This window comes from Mandrillus leucophaeus, unplaced genomic scaffold, assembly GCF_000951045.1.
Source record: "Mandrillus leucophaeus isolate KB7577 unplaced genomic scaffold, Mleu.le_1.0 Scaffold214, whole genome shotgun sequence".
NCBI lineage: Eukaryota > Metazoa > Chordata > Mammalia > Primates > Cercopithecidae > Mandrillus > Mandrillus leucophaeus.
This window is the reverse complement of record NW_012102188.1, coordinates 1,833,421-1,853,998: the sequence shown is the minus strand read 5'-3', so window position 1 is coordinate 1,853,998 and position 20,578 is coordinate 1,833,421. Positions and strand designations below refer to the sequence as shown.

Here is a 20,578-nt window from a genome sequence, read left to right as displayed (position 1 = left end):
TTTTTGGAGGACAGTAGAAAATATCTGGCCAGACATAATGGCTCACACTTGTAATTCCAGCACTTTGGGAGGCAGAGGTGGGAGGCTCCCGTAAGCCCAGAAGTTTGAGACTAGCCTGGGTAACATAGTGAGACCTCATCTCTATACAAATTTTTAAAAAGAAGAACTCTTTACAGCCTTTTTAAGAACTCCAGCCCCAGCTCTGAGAGGGGTACGATCCTGATGACCAGGATCACAACGTGAAAGAATCACAACGATCACAGGTACTCAAATGCAGGCCACTGGAGTCACAGATTACAAGAGAAAGAAGAGTCATTTTGAGAGCGGACATGTCATAGCAGCTTTCAAATGCTTACTGAGTTTTCCCATGGAAAACAGATAAGGACAGAACTGGGATCAGTGAGTAAAATTTGCCTGGGGGCACATTCCCCTCCCACTAGAACCCACCATGGGGCTTCCACTAGAATTCACCTGGGGGCACATTGCCACTAGAATTCATAAGGGGAGGCCAGGTGCGGTGGCTCACGTCTGTAATCCCAGCACTTTGGGAGGCTGAGGTGGGTGGATCACCTGAGGTCAGGAGTTCGAGACCAGCCCGGCCAACATGGTGAAACACTGTCTCTACTAAAAATACAAAAATTAGCCGGGCTTGGTGGCGGGCTCCTGTAATCCCAGCTACTGGGGAGGCTGAAGCAGGAGAAACGCTTGAACCCAGGAGGCGAAGATTGCAGTGAGCAGAGATCCTACCAATGTACTCCAGCCTGGGTGACAGAGTGAGACTCTGTCTCAAAAAACCAAAACAAAACAACAAAAAAAATATTTCACCAGGGGACACATTTTCCTTCCACCAGAATTCACCAGAGGTCCCTTCTACTAGAACTCGGCAGGGGACACATTTCCCTTCCACTGGAACTCACTAGGGGGCACATTTGCCTTCTAGAACTCACCAGGTGACACATATCCCTTCCACTAGCATTCACCAGGAGTCCCTTCTACTAGAACTCACCTGGGGACACATTTCCCTTCCACTAGAACTCACCTGGGGACACATTTCTCTTCCACTAGAACTCACCTGGGGACACATTTCGCTTCCACTAGAACTCACCTGGGGACACATTTCTCTTCCACTAGAACTCACCTGGGGACACATTTCGCTTCCACTAGAACTCACCTGGGGACACATTTCTCTTCTACTAGAACTCACCTGGGGACACATTTCCCTTCCACTGGAACTCACCAGGGGTCCCTTCTACTGGAAGTCACCTGGGGGCTCATTTTCCCTCTACCTGTGGATGTGCTAACTACCAGAGCAGGATGACAAGGGAGCTGACCCCTTTGGCTCTCCGGAGTCCCATTGGTTAGCTGGATTTCAGTGGAAGCTGGACAGCAACTCAGGTGGCATGTTTCAGAGATGATTCAATCTTAGTGGGGAAGGTAGGTAGACAAGCCAGGCCTCAGTTCCCTTCTGGTCCACACTACTTGGAAGGCTCTGAAATGTGTGTTATATACAGATGTGCCACATGCTGGTGACACCGCGGGGAACACAGATATGAACAGAAGGAAGACCCTTCCCTCCAAGAGTTTAGCACCCATTGGGAAGATGCCGCCCACCCAACCTACACCAGGGTGGGACAGGAGAAGAGGGGCGGTCCCTTAGGCGTGCTGAAAAAGGAGATCCAAAATTCCCAACGCGGTTGGCGGAAACTCGCTTAACAATGAGGATGATGACCACTATGTGGAACAAGATGAAGTACAGCTTTGCAGCCTGGTGGGTCACCAGGGCAAAGCCATCTGGAAGGAGTAGGAAGTTAAGGAACCAGACCTTCGAGAAACTCCATAGGTCCCCTGAACTCCAAGAGGCCAACAGATAATCCTCTTCTGAGGATTTACTTTCCACCTTTTCCACCTCACCCCAGGGTGCAGACCATCCCATGGATCTCCACCTTCTCAGAAAGGACACTGCGCCACCGGTGAACCACTGTGAGCTCCGTCAGCACAGTAAATGCAGAGGCCAAGTCATTGAAGTTGTTCTTGCAGTACCTGCTTCAGGCAAACGCAGAGCCCTGTAAGGCTCAGTTCCACAAACCAGGGCGTCAGGAGCAGCGAAATTCGGATCAAAGGATTGAACTTTGCCATGGAACACTCCCATCCTGACGATGGCAATGACATAGAAGACCACCTAGGATGGGAGACACTGGGTCACCAGCAGGCGCCCAACGCTGCAGAGGAGCAGGCAGAAGCAGTGGGAAGAACTGTAGGCCCAGCCAGTCATGCTCCCAGGGCCTGGCAGAAAGGGCATTACTCATTTGTATTCCCAGGGAGGGTCACCCTCCCCAGTCAGGAGTTTCAAGCAGCCAGAAGAGGGTGGGCAGGGGTCGGCCAGTCTGCCAGGAAGCCCGAGCTATTTGCAGAGGGACAGAGGACGCGGCCAGCTGGGCCACACCTTGATCTCCCCAGAGTCCATTTACAAAGTCAAAAACGAAGCTCCTAGCAAGTTAGTGGGTTAAATATTCAAAAATACAATAGTACTCTAGGAAAAAAAAGTAATAAAGGTCAATCTTTACCTTGCTCTTTATACTAAAATAAATTTCAAAATAAATAACCAAAGAGTTAGATGTAAACAAACAAAAAACGCATACCTGTACTACAAAAAAAAAAAAAAAAAGTAGAAAAAGCCCTTACTGAGCATGATTTAAAACCTAGAAACTGCAAAAATTGACAAGTATGATATGTAATAAATCTAAGCTTTTATACACTCAAAAACCAAACCAAAACAAAAAGCCTTTATGTCAAAAAGGAAAAAAAGGTAGCAGATAAGAAAAAATGAAAAATAATTGCTCTGACAGCCTACCAAGGTCCTATTTCCTTTAGAGGTCAAAGGCATATCATATCAAAAATTAAACAAACAGAAGAACAGACCAAAGATGTGAACAGGCTGTTTACTGAAAAATAAGCATAAATGGCAAAAAGGACATAGAAAAGATGCTTGGCCTCATGAATAACTAAACAAATGCAGTCCAAATGATACAATGCTGTTTCCTCACCTATCAGATGGGGGAAAAAAATGGAAACATTTAATAACCACCAGTGGGAAGGGGTGCAGAGAAACACATGCTGTTGTGCACTGTGGTCTGGAGTACCTGTGGCAGCTCGTCTTTTGGAAGGCAGGTTGCCATTATCAACCCAAATTTTAAACCCATTTACCTTTGGCCAGCAGTTCCACTTCTGAGAATGTATGCAACAGATCCACACACATAAACCCACAAAGATGCATGCACAAGAAGAGTCCTTGCTGCATCATTTGTGATGGTAAAAAGGCAAGACCACTCAGCGGTCTGTCAGTAGTGGGGCTGGGCAGACACATACTGGACTCTTCCATTCATGGAGCACTTTTAATCATGGCAGAGCTTACCTGCAGGCACGCGCCTCCCAGAACACAGGAAGAAAATATTCAGAAGAAAGTCGTACAACAATATTTTGAATGTGTTATCCCACTTGACTAAGGATAAACTGGATACCTACAGGCATGCATGTGATAGACTCATATATGTTGAAATATTTAGGAAGAGTAATAAGAAATGCTGAATAATGTTTGCCTCTGGAAAAGAGCCATGTTGGGGGTGGGCATGGGCGACTTACAATCAATCTTTCATTCTTCTGTGCTAATGGAATTTTTTTTTTTTTTACCATTATCAATGAAAAGAACAATAAATGCCCTGTTGCAGCCTCCACCGCATCCAGGTGGAACCACCCTAGAGTGGGAGGCTCCTGGTCCCTGTGCAGCCTTGTATGGCCTCACTGCCGCTACTGCGGACCTCAAGGAGCAGGTGGGCCCTCTCCACATCAGGGCGAGGGAGGCTGTCCCTGGCACTCCCTAAAAGGAAGCTGGCCCTTAAACCTACATCCTTAAGAGCCTACGTGCTTACCTGCTAGCCAGGAATACCCATCTGGACTGTGGATGGGAAAGAAACTGGGTCAGCCCACTGGGTTGTTGGTGTTTACTGCAGCAGCCAGTGTACCTAACTGGTGTATGCCCAATGTTTCTAGAAACTTCAGGTTGCTTAAGAATGGCTACTGGAAACCAATGAATTTCATTTACTTATTCTCCCTTTCTTTCTCTCCCTTAAAATAAGGCTTACTTTGGGAGGCCAAGGTGGGCAGATCACGAGATCAGGAAATCGAGACCATCCTGGCTAACACAGTGAAACCCCGTCTCTACTAAAAATACAAAAAATTAGCCAGACGTGGTGGCGGGCGCCTGTAGTCCCAGCTACTCAGGAGGCTGAGGCAGGAGAATGGCGAGAACCTGGGAGGTGGAGCTTGCAGTGAGGCGAGATCGCGCCACCGCACTCCAGCCTGGGGACAGAGCGAAGACTCCGTCTCAAAAAAAAAAAAAAAAAAAGGCTTATTGAGAGTTGCCAAGAATGAACATCTCACCACTTTTGTTACATCAGATAGCAACAGGAGCAGCTACTTGCAAAGACAAGTCCACCAAACATCAGCAGCGTGGGCCCGACGTTGATTAATGTGGTCACTAAAACCCAGAATCTAGGACAAAACAGAGTCACTGACACAAGGCAAAAGGGAAGGTGGGAAGTAAAACTCACACCCCACCGCCATGTTCCCCTCCACACCTTTCCCCAGGCCTGAATCTGTTCTTTAAATGTCATCAGGAATTTGCCTTTGTAGCTGTGTCAGCATCGGTCCACCGACCAAGCTAACAGGGAGTTAACCGGTGGCTTCTCCTGAAGCGAAGCAAGGCAGGCTGGACCAAAGCAAGGAAGGCAGTCATAGAGAAACTCATCAGGAAGACACGGGTGGGTGTGGAGACGGGAAAAGGATTTAGCCTCATCTGTTTTTCTCCCCTAACTTTTCCTCCATCCAAATCTAGCCTGTGTTAAGGCTGTCCTGGAGGCTTACATTGACAACTGAACACCTTCTAGAAGGGCAGGCCCGTCCTCAGTGGGAGCCATTTCCCTAGCACTCCCTGGAAGAACACTGGCCTATCTAACACCGAGGGCAGGGTTTACCTGGGCTTTGGGGTCAGACTCCTGAGTTTGTATCCTAATCTGCCTCTTTCTTGCTGTGTACTTTTGGGAGAGTTACTTAACCTCTCTGAGCTTGTGTCATCAACTGTAAGCTAGGGATAATAAAACTAGAGCTATCAGGGGTCACAGGTGGGATTTAATAAGACAATGGTTAACACACTTGAGTTAGCACTAGCTGCCATCATAACTCTTATTTAGTCACCGTGCAGGCAGGCACAATGCAGGCCAGTCACAGGGATGAAAGTGACTGTCACAATCCCTGTCCTCAGATGCTCTTTACCCATCTTCATTGGCTTCCATTTCCACAGCTATGCACCCCAGAGAACCCCAACAAGTTACATCCTGGATTCATAATTGGACACATGTACAGTAAGCAGGTGAAGATGCTTTTCACAAGGCCCAATGTGGGAACCCCTCAAGCCCAGCTATTGCATGCCACTTTCTCTTTAACTTTGAAGGCTGAGGACGACCCTTAAGAGCCGGAGTATTCTCAATACCAAGACAATATCCAGGATATGCTGACTGTTATATTCTCTGGCTGGAAAAGAACACAATCGTTTAACATTCCATTGTCTCAGAGCCTCTGGCTTGTTCCTTTTACGCAGTGAGGTCTGAGGCTCTGTGGGTACCAGGGATGATGTAGCTTCACTTCAAGGACAGACAATGGCTGTGAGCAATGAGGAAGCAAGAGCTGCCTGGAAACACCAACCACTCTTGCACATCAAAGCCGGGGGCCAGCTTTAAAGGGATGACCATGTGAGCATTTGGTGTGATGGACGCTTACAAACAAAATCTCTTAAGATACAGCTAAACACAAACAAAGCCACCATCCTCCCAAGAGGATGCAACATTTTAAATTATTTTTTGTCCCCTTTTTCTGGCTCCAAACATCTTAACAGTGCACAGCAGGTGTTCAACAGACTGATGAAACGTTCAACAGATTGAATGCAGGATCCCCACCCCGGGAGGTAGTGAAGCTGAGAACTGGCAGCACTGACCTGACTGAATGGTGGCATTGGCCACAGTGACCGCCAGGGCAGCAATGATGATCAACGTATCAAACCCAACAGTGCAAAAGCTAAGTCGGTTATGAATCAAGAGAAAGGCCTGTCAGGTTTAAGACACAATGAATTCTGAGAAAACTTCAAATCCAGTATCGCATGCAATGCAATGATTCAGCCATAAAACTGATTTCCATCATTTTTAGGATGGTAGACATGAAGCCAGAAACACTGTTTGAGCAACCTAATGAGCATCCCTTGGCTGCTCCAAATAACCACCTCTGGGCATCTGTAGAAATCATCTAATTCATATCACAGTAATCATCTTCCAAAATAGATCTAATCTGTAAGAATACTTTGACACATTTTCAGACTACACAGTCCAATCTTGGTTGGCATTGATTTTACCAAACGCATTGTAACTTTTTAATTGAAGAGGGAATTCATCACCTTGTTACTTTTCTGTCTGACAACTGTGCCACAGGACAATAGAATATTGGACAACATTAACCCATTCCCCTTTGGTCATATGCACAGCATAATGAGTTTCCTGACCCTCAAAGTGGTGTCAGGCCTGCATTTGTGTCTCTATGTCCCACAGGGCCTGACACAGTCAGGCAGTCTGCAGCATGTGCAAGATGGTTCAGGACTGGGGGTAGGCAGTCTGGAAAAGAAATAGCCCACCGGTAAATACATTCCCCACCCAGGGAAGAGTTTGCTAACAGTCCTCATTGTAAGATGGCAAAGGGAGGTATGGAAGGAATCGCCTTGTTGGGTGTGACGTTCTAAGACTGTAATAATAAGAAATATATATTTGGTCTTCATCACTATACTTGGCTCCTGACCAGAGCCAGAAAATGCTTGTAATTTTCCAAGTCATAAAAGTATACCATGCAACTTTACGCAGCCATAAAAAAGAATGAAATCATGTCCTTTGCTGCACCATGGATGGAGCTAGAGGCCATAATCATGAGTGAACTCACACAGGAATAGAAAGCTACATGCTGTCACTTACAAGTGGAAGCTAAACGTTGAGCACACATGGACATAAACATGGGAACGACAGACTCTGTGGACAACCAGAGCAGGAAGCAGGGGAGCAAGATGTGGGTTGAAAAACTAACTATTGGGTACTGTGATCACTACCTGGGTGCAATATACCTATGTAACAAACCTGCACATGTACCCCAGTGCCTAAAAGTTGAAATTGAAAAAAAAACAAAAAAGAGTAGGCTAGGTGCAGTGGCTCATGCCTGTAATCCTAGCACTTTAGGAAGCTGAGGCAGAGGATCACTTGAGCTGAAGAGTTCAAGACCAGCCTGGGCAACATGGCGAAACCCCGTCTCTACAAAATACAAAAATTAGCCAGGCATGGTTGCGTGTGCCTGTGGTCCCAGCTACTCAGGAGGCCAAGGTGGGAGGATCGCCTGAGCCTGGGAGGTCGAGGCTGCAGTGAGCTGAGATCACACCACTGCACTCCAGCCTGGGAGACACAGTGAGACGCTTTCTCAAAAAAAGGAGTAATAAAGGTGAAAGGAGAATCTTGTAATTCCTAACAAGCACCTTTCAGCCCCATCTGAGTTTATGTTAATGAAGTGCCTTTGGAAAGCCCTTAGGAATGGGGTTTGTTGCCAGGGGAACTACCGTGCCATTAGAGAGTTGGAAATTTCAGCCCCACCCCTTCCCCAACTCTCACTCTCTATGGAGGGGGAGGAGCTAAAGGTTGAGGTGATCATCAGTGGCCGAAGATATAATCAATCATGCATACATAATGAAACCTCCATAAAAACTCCAAAGGATGGTGCTGGGAGAACTTCTGGCTTGGTGAACACATGGAGGTGCTGAGAAGAGTGAGTGTATGCCGGGAGAGGGTATGGAAGCTCTGTACCTCTTCCCCGTACCTTGCCCCTGTAATCTCTTCCACCGGCTATGCCTGAGTTGTATCTTTTTACAATAAACCAGAAATCCAGTAAGTAAATTGTATTCCTGAACTTGTGAGCTGCTTAGCAAATTATCAAACCCAAGGAGGAGGCCATGGGAACCTTGGATTTACAGCTGTTCACTCAGAAGCACAGGTGACTCCCTGGCTTGTGCCTGGCCTCTGAAGTGCAGGTGGCCTTGTGGGACTGAGCCTCAACCTGTGGAATCTGACAGTAACTCCAGGTAGATAGTGTCTGAATAGAATAACTTGTAGGACACCCACTTGGTGTCCAGAGAGTTGAGCAATTGGTGGGTGTGAGGAAGAAAACACACACATTTGGCGTCGTAAGTATTGTGAAGGAGTAGAGGAGGACATTTTGCTTTCATTTTTAAAAAGATCCTTTCTAAATTCAAGATGCCACGATTTGTGATGGTGATTCTAATTTTAGCTAAAGTCAGTTCAAACTGACATCATGAATAGCAGTTTTTACTGAGCCAGAGGTTCAGGATCTTATTAAGATGCCTCCAAACTGGGCAGATGGAACTTGGCGAATGGCAGCCATATTCCCCACAATGTGGTAGGAAATCCCCTCTCACCCCTACGCCAACTCTCCCCTCCCGAGGACACAATCTCACCAGTTCCAGAACTGCCTCCTTTCGAAATAGGCTCTGGGCTCACACGTGTACAGCTTCAGGAGTATCTTAATGATGTAGAGAGATAGGAAAAGTCATTCTGCATAAGAAATGAAGGGGTTTTCTCATCCAGAGCCATGAATATGGCATTTATTGGAATGATGACATCAAAACCCCAGACAAAAGTCCTGGCATGAGGAAAAAAAAAAAAAAAAGAAGAGCGAGATCCTGTCATGCCACATTTCAGTGACAAGAACATCAGCCTGTTCAGAGGGGCTGTTCTGTTTCCCGGCAGCACACACACTCCTCATCTATGGAAGGTTCCAGTGGGGCTGGGTCCTGACATGCACCTGCCTCCTGCTGCCCCTGGTGGAGGCCTTCTCTCCAAGGAGAAAATGAAGACAGGGTGAGGAGAGACAAGAGAGCCATGGTTTTCCAAGGTGCCTCTTTGGGAGCAGAGCATCTGGGCCCGATGACAGCTCAGGGGACAGGGAGAAGGTTTAAGGTTCAGCACAAGATCATCACACCGTTGCTACTTGCCTCTGGAAACTTAACATGCTTCACTAAGAAAGCTTCTGAAAACCTCTTTACCCTTCATACACCCAGGTCTTCCAAGAGACTGGCACATTAATCTTCTTCACCAAGTTCAGAGCGAAAATGGGTGAAAAACAGGACAGCTGGGCTCAACTTCAACTTTTCAGCTCCAGAGCCGACAGAGCAGTGGCACAGGGAACACTGGGTAAGTCAGGGGCGTGGCTCTAAGAAGACCGAGGAGGGACTAGCCCAGTGTTCTCTGTGATGCCTATACTCCAGGCCCGAACACTTGGGGCTGCATATGGACATGCCAACCTCCACCACGTGAAGCACATTGATAGATCAATGTTGGAGTTCAACATTGGGACTGACTTCTGTCGATCCCAAGAAGACAGCCTCTCCATGTAGGGCTTTCATAAAGATAAGATATGGTCAGCTAAAAGGAGTATTTGCCTACTTTCGAGGCTGAGCTGCTTGCAAGGACTTCTGAACCACACGCTTTAGTGAAACATTAAATTCAAAGAAAGCAAGAGGCCACCATGGCTAGGAATGAGCCTCTAACAAGAGGGGTATTCCAGGTCACAGATATTAGAAATTGGATCTCAAACTAGGATAAATGGCTTTTTCTGGATGTCATCTACTTGAAAATAAAAGAATTAACTGGCCTCCTCAACAATCATTCCAGCAACTGTAACTCGTGAGTGCTTACCATATAATTCCCAGCATCAAAGGCCACATTTGATATCAACTTCATATTTACTCTGAAGGGGCTGGAATCTCCTGAATTCAGAGAATGATGACCTTCCCTGGCTTAGAGAGCATATTTAGTCTGTGGCCCTTGATCATCTTAGGAAACATCACAGAAGGAAGCATCATCTAGAAGCCTGTCCTGGAGAAGATCAAACAGTGTGTTCTGAGGCCTTTCCATGCCTCCTGAGACACCAAAGGCAGGGAGCAGGGGGATAATTTGTAGCTTCAATGATGAAACACATTCTGTAGAGTTGGCATAGCAGATTCCTCTGTTTTTAAAACAGCTTGAGAGAAAACTGCCCCCGTCTCACTTGCCTTTGCCAAACCATCTTCTGGACTAAGAGGCTTGCAGATAACTGGTATACCTGCGGTATCCAGGCTTCCAACAGATGTCTCTTGATGTTGATGGTGACCACTTGGATGTTGAAGAGGTCAGCCAACCGTAGAAAGTTCATTTTGTCTGCAATGGAAATACAACCCCAATATCCATGGCCACTGTAACATGAAGGTCCAAAGGGTGAAGCCAATTCCGCATGGACTCTCGGCTCCACATTTCACAGGTAAATATCTGAAGCCCTAAAGGGTGAGGGCTCAAGGCCAAGGAGCCAGTGAGAGACAGAGAAAAAGAGAGAGGTAGAACCAGCAAGAGGCACTGCCAGCCTCCAATCCCCCAGGCCTCTTTCCTGTCCTTCCGCAGGCCCCTCTGCCAATCCCAAGTAGCCGAAAGCGATTGTGCTCATTTGCAGAAGCCACACCTCACACCCTGCCTTCCACCCTGCGTTCCTGTTCACGTGGGCCATTGCTGCTTTCAGTGTCTGCCTTGACCTACCGTTCTAGCCTCAACTCCACTTTCCGTTTCTCTCCATGTAGTTTCCAAAGTATTTGTGATCCACACCCTTGAATTTGAGTTCCTCCCTCTGCACACTCCCTCTCCCTGCCTTCCTCTCAGGGATTCACTCAAACCCGTAGCTTCCAAGATGAGCTCACTCACCACCCCAGGCCAAAGCACAATGGGTGCTTCCTTGCTTTCTTGACTGACTTAGACCCACCGGACTGATGAACCGAACTGATGCTCTCCAGACCTGCTGAATGCCTGGGGCCAAAAGGTTATGCTCCACTACTCCACGTACCTCTCTCTCACCGGTGGGGTCACTGGGCTGGTTCTCAACTATTTATGTATGAACATCCGGTAATTATATATAACTTAAATAGTATATCAGTGGATAAAATCAGAATGTGCAGAGTGTTGCTGCTTCTTTGAAAACTAAACTGAGTGCTTTGGAACCTCTAAAGGAAGTTGCTGAAATAAACTGCAGGAGCAAATCAGGTGTAGCTGAGACCACAGGGAAAGGGTGGGGCGGGAGGTTTAGAAACCTAGAAAGTTTCCCATGGAGCATGCCTGGCAGATACCCAGGTCTCCACTTCAGTTTCCAGAAGGAAAAAAAGAATCATCATTCCACAGGTGGCACACATTAAACACGCGTGTTGCTGTTTCCCTCAATGCCATACGGTGCTAAGAACATGAAAGCACAGGCGTCCATCAAGTTGGATGAAAAACACCCTTAGATATCTTAGCATCTGTGAAGTTTCCAGATCTTTAGAGTTAGAAGGAAAATACACATACACATCTTAATGACTCTTTCAATGCCCATTCAGAGAGAAGTCCAGCCTCAGGGAATTATGTACCTGGATCCGGGGACCTGGGCGACCCGAGCTCCACCATCAGAGCTTATGGAGACACTAAGATGACAACTATAACTACAATTCAGAGTGAACTGGTGAGGTCACTGACAAGGAATCCAGCCCAAACCTTCACCATTAAACAACCTCAATCAACAAGGGACAACTCAGCAAAGTCCCTGGAGTCACATCTTCTAATCCAGAAGATTCAGCAGAGCAAGAAAGATGAAAGAAATTCAAAACTATAGTCAGTTTGTGTTCAGAAAGAATTTGTACCCATCTGCAACTTCACTTTGTAGCTTAGGGGTCCACAAACTCTTTCTATAAAGAGTTTATGTTTTAAGTTTATGTTTTAAGCCCGAGAGTAAATGTTTTAAGCTTTGCAGGTCACACACTCTCTGTCACAACTATTCAACTCTGCCATTATACATAAAAGCAGCCAGAGACTGTATGTAAATGAATGAGCATGGCTCTGTTCCAATAAAACTTTATTTACAAAACAGACAGCAGGCCATATTGGGCCAGTAGACTATAGTCTGCAAACCCTTGTAAATACCACATTATTTCCCTCATCTTCTCTTTGTTAATTATTCTATTCAGTCCTTTTCTTTCTGTACTTGTAAATTTTGTGTTTCTCAGTTAACACTACGTTTAACACTTTCGGTACTATCAGAATTCCAGGGTTTAGCCTTGGTGACTACCAATCCTTACAACTGCTGATCAAAGGGAAAAATGGGAATGTTCACAAATGTCTTGCTACTCCTCGACTGCACAGTGTTGAGACCATTGTGAAGCATGTAATCCTGTTTTCCTGTTTGGCTTTCTGTTACTAAGGCTGTCTTCGCAAGTGTTACTTGAGCAAAGAAGTCTCTTGGGGCACTTAGACAGCAGAAATTACTACTACATCCTATGAACTATAATCTAGGATCCTCCAAAGCCAACCAATCTGACTGGCTGTCTTTTTCTTTCTTCTTTTCTCTTCAAGATAGAATCTCGCTCTGTCACCAGGCTTACCTCTTGGGCTTAATCGCTCCCCCCATCTCAGCCTCCTGAGTAGCTGGGACTACAAGTACGTGCCCCCATACCCAGCTAAGTTTTGTATTTTTTGTAGAGGTAGACCACATTGCCCAGGCTATTCTTGACCTCCTGGACTCAAGTGATCCTCCCGCCAAGGCCCCCCAAAGTGCTGAGATTACAGGTGTGAGCTACGACACCCAGCCTGTCTTTCTTAAAAATATGTTTGCCTGATAATAATATTTAAATGGACACAGCTGTTTTGTAGAAGGTAAGACTGGGGAAATGGGTTAAACCATCAGCTCACTGGACTTTCTTTTGGCCACATTTATGGAGCTTCAGTAAAATCTATGACTCTGGTAGATTTTTATATTCAAACTAGATGAATTTGTGTCCTCATCTGATTTACAAATAGGACCACCACTCAGGTAACAAAACTAAGCAAGGCTAAGGCTGAGGACCCAGCCATCTTGGTGACTCCAATCATGGACTACCAACTGGAGGTCAGAGTACCCGTGGGGGGGTGTGTGTGTGTGTCTCAGGGGGCACCTGCCTTTTCTGATGTCCTAGAACAAGTGCTCTCCAAAGTGTGGCTGCTGGAATACTGCTGGTCAGTCCTCATGCTCCCCACCCTCCCCGAGATAAGTACTGAAATTTCGAACCTTGTAGAGCAATTGACAGAATAATTTCATGCCTGCTGAATCTAATAATGAAAACCTGAGACTTGTATTTTGTATGCTGTTTGTATGTGTTACTGATTTTTATTATATTTTACTAAAGTCTCAGTCAATGACAGATTGGAAACATAAAAAGCTTCCACACAGTTTGAAAAGTGCTGTGCTCCACAGTTGCCTGATGAGGTGCCCTTCCTCTCCCTTCCCCACCATTAGTATAGCAATCACACACTCCATGGCACCTCCAGTAACTGCCTGTCCCTAGCAGGGGGCGGCACAAAGGAATCTGTTCAGAGCCTGAGAAGCCGGACCACCTGAGCAGACACTCTGCACTGTGACATTGGACCATGTGGCTGAGGAGACGCTGCTCGGGTTCCTGCAAAGGCCTTCTTCCATGGGTACAAAGAGAATAGAAAGAATGACTAAGACCTACGATTTAATAGCTCAACAGAGTGATGATAGTCAATAATAACTGTATATTTCAAAATAATTTAAAGAACGTAATGGGATTGTTTGTAACTAAAAGGATAAATGCTTGCAAGGATGGAGAGTCCATTGTCCATGAAGTGCTTATTTCACGTTGCATGCCTGTATCCAAACATCTCATGTACCCCATACGTATATGCACCTACTATGTACACACAACAAATATTTTTAAATCATTTAATTTTTTTTTAAAAAGGCCTTCTTCCATCCTGAATCCAAAGCTCTTACTGGAAGATACTGGCACCGCCCAAAAGTAATAGTGTCTTGCTGCGCATGTCTCTTTTTCTCCTGAACACCAGATTCAAGTAAGTCCCAGAAAATATTTGTCATCTTCTTCTCACACATGCGTGGAGACATCATGAAGCCCACAGTACTGTGGGACTAGTTTGAGAGTCCTTGTCTCCCTTAAATGAACAGCTGCGTATAATCTCGCCATCCTATCAAACCTACCACTCCATCTGGGTGTGTTCCTATCGGGACTTTCTTAAAACTGGTGAAATGGGAGTGCCCTGCAGCTGGGGGTGTATTAACATCTCGCCTATCCCGCGTTGCTACCTCGTCTTCACAGTCATTTTTAATGCTATCAAAATCTCCCATTAAATGACTATCAAAATGTGGGTAGTTTAGCACAAGGATAAAAAGCACAAGCCTTGGAGCCTTATGGTCTCTGTCACTTGTGTGGCCTTGGACAAATGACTGAACCTCTTTGAGTCTTTGAGTCTGTTCCCGTGTTAGCAGATGAAGATAACAAACACACCTCAATGTCCCTGGGGGAAGATGACACAAGCGCAGTGCATGGAGAACAACCATAACAATGGTTCACACATGACAAGCACGCCACAAATACGAAGCATCTTAAGAATGGCTATCAACCCTGAACATGTAGGGTACCTTTAACTTTTCACTTTCAAATGCAAAATGCAAACTGAACATGAATGTATGTATCTCTTTTCCAATTTCTGATTACTTCCCTAAAGCAGAACTGCACAAACGGAAGGACCATGTCACCAGGTAAGGGCTCTGGGATGGCCGTGACCTGCTGACACCTGTCTGTGGCCATGTACACTGGGACAGGGCAGTGAGAGCACAGCATGAGGTTGTTAACTCCATGGCATTCTTGCCAGCAGGTACACATTTGTATGTGCTAAGCCAAACACATTTTAAAACAGTGCTACTGCTTTACCTATCATTTTGTGAGGCTCAGTTTCAGAGCGCACAGGGAAGAGGACAGTCAGAGGCAAAGGCATCTTACCCATGTGCCCCATCTGTCCCTCATTGGAGATCCTCAGGAGAAGATCCAGGTGGGTCCTGCTCATGTCTGGCATCACTACCAGTGCCAGCCACCTCCACTGGGCCTCCTCGACCACAAACTCAGTGCCCACCATGACTTTCAGAACGTTGAACGCCTCTATCATTTTATGACCTTTCATGTATGCCAGTTCGCCAACCTCATTCTTTAAAAAACAGATTTGTGTGTTTTAAGAGAAAGATTCAAGAAAGCATCCCTTTTTTTTTTTTGAGATGGAGTCTCGCTCTGTCGGCCAGGCTGGAGTGCAGTGGCACACAGTCTCTGCTCACTGCAAGCTCCGCCTCCTGGATTCACACCATTCTCCTGCCTCAGCCTCCTGAGTAGCTGGGACTGGGCGCCTGCCACCACGCCCAGCTAATTTTTTGTATTTTTTTTTTTAGTAAAGACGGGGTTTCACCATGTTAGCCAGGACGGTCTCGATCTCCTGACCTCGTGATCCGCCCACCTCATTCTCCCAAAGGAAAGCATCACTTTCTTACCCCAACGTTTCAAGGTATTCAAAGAGCCAAAGAAACATCACCGATGGGTGGGCTCACAAGCAAGGTAAATGACGCCTCCCAGATTCAGGAGTACTTAGCTAACCCCACTCTGCATCACCAGAACTCACTTTACCAAGCTGAAACGAGGTAGCCCGGGAAGGAAAGTCTGTGCAGTGAGAAACAGAGCAACAAGAGGCGGCCAGCTCCCAACTCCACCCTGCCCAGGAGGAGGGAAGATTCCGGAAAGGAAGGAGATCAGTTGTGGTATTGAGAGGAGAGAGAGACACCCAGCAAGAAGGTGAAGAGAGGTACACCATGCAGTCAGTCGAGAAAGAGAGGAGGAAGAGGAGAAAAGTCAGGAAAGTGAAACTAGGCCAGATGTGGTCTGGGGCCAGGAGGACAACTAGGCTCTGCTTGGAGCTGCCATCTTGCGTGGTCACAGGGAATTCTGTGGGAGCGGGGAGGCTCTGCAGCCCTCCTCAGGGCCATCCAGCTACCATGCTTATCTCCATCGCTCCTGTAAGTCTGTCGCCCACTATCATTGCTTCACTGATGACACCGCTAGACTGTAAATTCCTAAAGTGAAAGGCTGGTTCCTCACCATCGTTGTGGCTCTTCAGGACCCTGCATGGTGTCTGGCACATACAGCGTGTCTAAAATGTTTGCTGACTAAGGCATGTTGCAGAAAATTAATTTCCAAGGGGTGTTCCTTGGGTTTGGGAGGGGCATAGTAATAGTTCTGTTCCACGGTGAAGGAGAGGAGAGGCGCACCAGACTCTCTGGAACGTTCTCTCCTACCAGAGAGAGGAAGAGGCCAGAGGAGGCCTAGCTTTGGGGTGAGGAGGAGCTGAGGTTCCTTCTGCACAGAGACTCCTTGTGACCTGGACAGAGCCAGACACCTTCAAAGGCCAGACCGACCCAATCTCAGACTTGCCCTGCCATCCCCTTCTCTTGAACTGCATTGAAGTTGTCCTGACTTCGGCTCGCCCTCAAGTGGACACTCCATTAGCAAGAATACATTCAAAACAGAACCAAAAGGCCAAAAGCCCTAAGGTATGTCTTTCCTTAAGGAAAATCACCCTTGGAAGAAAGGCTTCTCTGTACAGTGAGTTTCATAATAAAGGAAAGAGACACCCAAAGGTCTATGCTGGTGAGCGGCAGTGGAGGAAGGGTGGATGAGACGGCCGAGGTGCCCCGGGGGATTCCTGGGTGCAAATCAAACTTCCTTCTACCCCAAGCACCCACTCAACATTTCCACAAATTCTCCAGACATCAATCAAGCAGGCAGGAACCAGGGCAGGAACTGCCGGTTTTAAGAAGTTTCTTTTGTTTGAAGGGAGAAAGGAGCTGGAAGCTTAGAGAATATCCTCACTCCAAATCACACTGAGAAGATATCAAGGAGCCATTAGCTATTGGATGCGTTAAGAGCAAGAAGCAAAGTAGCACCTGACATTGCCCATGAAGGGGCCAGTGCCCCAGCCAAGTCCTCTGTCCTGTGGATCTCCTGAGACACTGTCACAGCCATCACAAAGATGGAAGAGCCGCCCTGCTCAGCAGAAGGAAGCAAGACATCAAGTCGTCAGGTCCACCAAAGTAAATAGGATCAAGGACACTTTCAAATATTTAACAAACGCATTCACTGGCCTCCCAGCCACTGCACCCAGCCCCACCCCCTACCCCCAGCTCACGCCTGTTACCTTTAAGTGCTTCCTATAATTGCGGTACACCATGGCCAGAAAGATGGACGTTAAGATGTAGGTATTGATGATAATGTGGATTATAAAGTACAAAGAATACCACCAGTTGAAGTCATGGGCAGGCATCCTAGAAGAAAATAAGCATGTTTCATGGTTTTCCATACCCTAGTTCTGCGTCCGGAATTGGTGGGTTCTTGGTCTCGCCGACTTCAAGAATGAAGCTGCAGACCCTCGCGTTCTTAAAAACAGTGTGTCCGGAATTTGTTCCTTCTGATATTCGGACGTGTCAGGAGTTTCCTCCTTCCGGTGGGTTCGTGGTCTAGCTGACTTCAGAAGCGAAGCTGCAGACCTTCCCGGTGGGTGTTAACAGCCCTTAAAGGCGGCGCGCGTCCCGAGTTGTTCCTTCCGGACTTGTTCATTCCTTCTGGTGGGTTCGTGGTCTCTATGGCTTCAGGAGTGAAGCTGCAGACCTTCACAGTGAGTGTTACAGCTCATACAGGCGGTGCAGACCCAAAGAGTGAGCAGCAGAAAAGATCTATTGCAGAGTGAAAGAACAAGGATTCCACAGCAGGGAAGTTGCTGCCTCTGGCTCAGGTGGCCTGCTTTTATTCCCTTATTTGGCCCCACCCACATCCTGCTGATTGGTCCATTTTACAGAGTGCTGATTGATCCGTTTTACAGAGTACTGATTGGTCCGTTTTAACAGAGTGCAGATTGGTGCATTTACAAACCTTTAGCTAGACACAGAGCGCTGATTGGTGCATTTACAATCCTTTAGCTAGACGGGAAAGTTGTCCAAGTCCCCACCCAACCCAGAAGCCCAGCTGGCTTCACTTCTCAGTTCCACAATGCATATAAGGCTGACCTTGGGCAATATCCCACATGCACAGTCCATGTGCAGGAGGTACTGGAAAGCCTCCTCTAACATTTGCTCTCCCCCATAGGGTGTGATGGGGCCTCAGAGCCATCACCATCCCTAATGCTGAACAGCTTGCTTCACACCTGACCTTCTGAAATTCTTAGTACCTTACAGAGGCACCAATTTTCACAGTGGCAGGACCTTAGTGATCTCCCAATTCACTTTTCTCCCTTCACAGTGAGAAAATTGAGGCCTAGAAAGGACAGTGACTTGCTAGGAATTACAAAGAGAATAAGAAGCATGGCTGGGAAGAGGGCTGTGCAGTGCAAATTCAGGGCTCTGTGGGACACCCAACTGCCTTGGCTGGGGGCCAGGTCGTATTCTAACCACGCAGGGACAATGCATGAAAGGTACCCGGTGATAATCATGGAAGGGCAAGTTGTGACAGGTGCTCACTCTAAAGGAAACTTAATTTCCTACAGGAGGGGACATCAGGGGGTGTTGGCTAGGCTAACAGGGGTCTGAGGAAAGACCCAAGAGAACATAAGCAGGGCCAGGGCCAGGCCCAAGAGTGAGCAACAACCAAGAACAAGTTGATCTGATGAACCTATGCATCACAAGATGACAGAAAACCTGCCTCTCTGAGGTCACTATTGGAGCAGATGTGGACTGACGTTTGCAGTGAGGCTCTGCCCACTCTCTAGAGCTGGAGCACTAGCTACTCTGTGTAGTATCACTTAATAACTTTACCCGTATGCATGAGGTAAATCCGTAACAAGAAGACATTAGAAAAAACCATGAGGTTTTTCTCCTAAGTAGTTTCCACGTGTGTGGAGAATTGGCATTTTGGGCAATTACTGATGTTTACATTTATTTCCTATTTGATGTAGCCAAAAACCTGCATCAATGCTTAGGAGAACCAGTCATGACTCCTTTACAAAGATGTCTTATGTCTTTAAATTCAAGACTCAAAGAAGATTCCAGAATCGAAAGTGGGCTCAAATATTAAGAATTGTATCTCAAGAGATGTCTTCTGTTCCTTTCCATTTTTAAAGAATTCATTTAAATTTAGTGTTAAGTAGAGAGGATAGGCTATTAGTGCTGTAAACTTTTATCTTTCTCAAAACCTTTACAGTGAATAGGACTAAACAGAAAATCACTCTTTGTCCTCTCTCAGCCCTACTAGAGTCAGGAGACAGCTGCTTTGAATAGTGCGAATTCTGTTATGGTAAAAGATGTTCATGAACATGGATCGAGGATGTGCGGACATGACGTCAGGGCTGTTCGCTGTAGTGACCAGCACGTAGAGCTCAAGTGCTATCTCCAGAAGGTTTTCAAAGTAAGGTGATCCCTCTGCTGTTTTCAGACCCCTAAAGAGGAACCAAAAACACAAATGAAAACCACACACGTAAATTAATACACTGACACATTTTTCCCCTTTCAAGAGCACTCCTGCAGTGTTTGAACACGGAAGATTGTGTTTGGTGACAGATTGTGCCACCAACAGGCTCAACCTAAATATGGGAGAATTCCCAGGCAGAAACTTCTGGAGAAGTGTGCTGATTCCCAAAAAGCTTCAAGGCCATCAGGGAAAACATCAGCACACTGAATATGAACAATGGAAGACGAGTGGATATTGGGCAGGGTGTTCCAGAGGCTTCGGAAAGCCCTTCTGATCTATGGAGACAAAATGTTATTTTATTTTATTTTATTTTATTTTATTTATTTTCTGGTTGACGGAGGATATTTATTGAGGGTTTACTGGGTACAGGGAGAAGGGCTGGATGGCTTAGGATGCAGAGACCCCTCCCCTGGGATCCTGCAGCTCCAGGCCCCTGTGGGTGGGGTGAGGGCTGGGAATCTATGAACATTTTGCAGGGGCCACCGTCTTCTCCACGGTGCTCCTTTCATGCGTGACCTGGCAGCGGTAGTTTCTGTGGGACCCCCGCTGCTCGGGCGTCAGGCTCAGGTAGCTGCTGGCCGAGTACTTGTTGTTGCCCTGTTTGGAGGGTGTGGTCATCGCCACACCCTGGGTGATGGGGGTACCATCTGCCTTCCAGGTCATCGTCAAGATTCCCAGATAGAAGTCATTCATGAGACACACCAGTGTGGCCTTGATGGTTTGGAGCGCCTAAGAGGACGGTGGGAACAGAGTGACCAAGGGGTTGTCCTTGGGCTGACCTAAAACGGTGAGCTGGGTCCCGCTGCCAAACACATGCTTCTGTGAATTATGCTTCAGTTGAAAACCCTGGGGCCAGTCCAGGAGCTGTACTGGAGCAGGAACCTGCAATTTTCTGATTGAAAATCTTGTCAAAGGTTATTTCTCTCTGCAAGATACTTCTTCATCATACTCTGGATATTTGGCTCGGGCAGGACTGTCCTCTTGCTGGCGCGGGCGGCCGGGGTCGCCTTGCTCTTCTCCATGGCCATCAGGTAACTGGCATCGGCCAGCACTGCCTCCAGGTCCGCCATGTTGGCGAGCTTTGGCGGCGGC

The 20,578-nt window shown here is 46.9% G+C and overlaps 1 protein-coding gene and 1 pseudogene across 2 annotated transcripts in view; both read right to left on the bottom strand.

The window, feature by feature from the left end:
- Nucleotides 1-20,578, bottom strand: part of LOC105540059 (two pore calcium channel protein 2-like) — a 122,296-nt gene that overhangs the window by 23,271 nt on the left and 78,447 nt on the right. Inside the window, 14 exon segments of the mRNA XM_011980553.1 lie at nt 1,710-1,800; nt 1,961-2,074; nt 2,077-2,179; nt 4,479-4,567; nt 5,500-5,586; nt 6,047-6,112; nt 8,607-8,723; nt 8,726-8,790; nt 10,202-10,346; nt 14,993-15,194; nt 17,226-17,352; nt 19,353-19,454; nt 19,645-19,716; nt 19,718-19,761. Coding sequence (XP_011835943.1) covers nt 1,710-1,800; nt 1,961-2,074; nt 2,077-2,179; nt 4,479-4,567; nt 5,500-5,586; nt 6,047-6,112; nt 8,607-8,723; nt 8,726-8,790; nt 10,202-10,346; nt 14,993-15,194; nt 17,226-17,352; nt 19,353-19,454; nt 19,645-19,716; nt 19,718-19,761 — 1,424 coding nt within the window.
- Nucleotides 19,815-20,556, bottom strand: LOC105540057 (annotated as a pseudogene). The gene is made up of 2 exons (XR_001006147.1): nt 20,436-20,556; nt 19,815-20,355 (listed from the first exon to the last, which is right to left on the bottom strand). The product of XR_001006147.1 is annotated as an Ig lambda-1 chain C regions-like (transcript).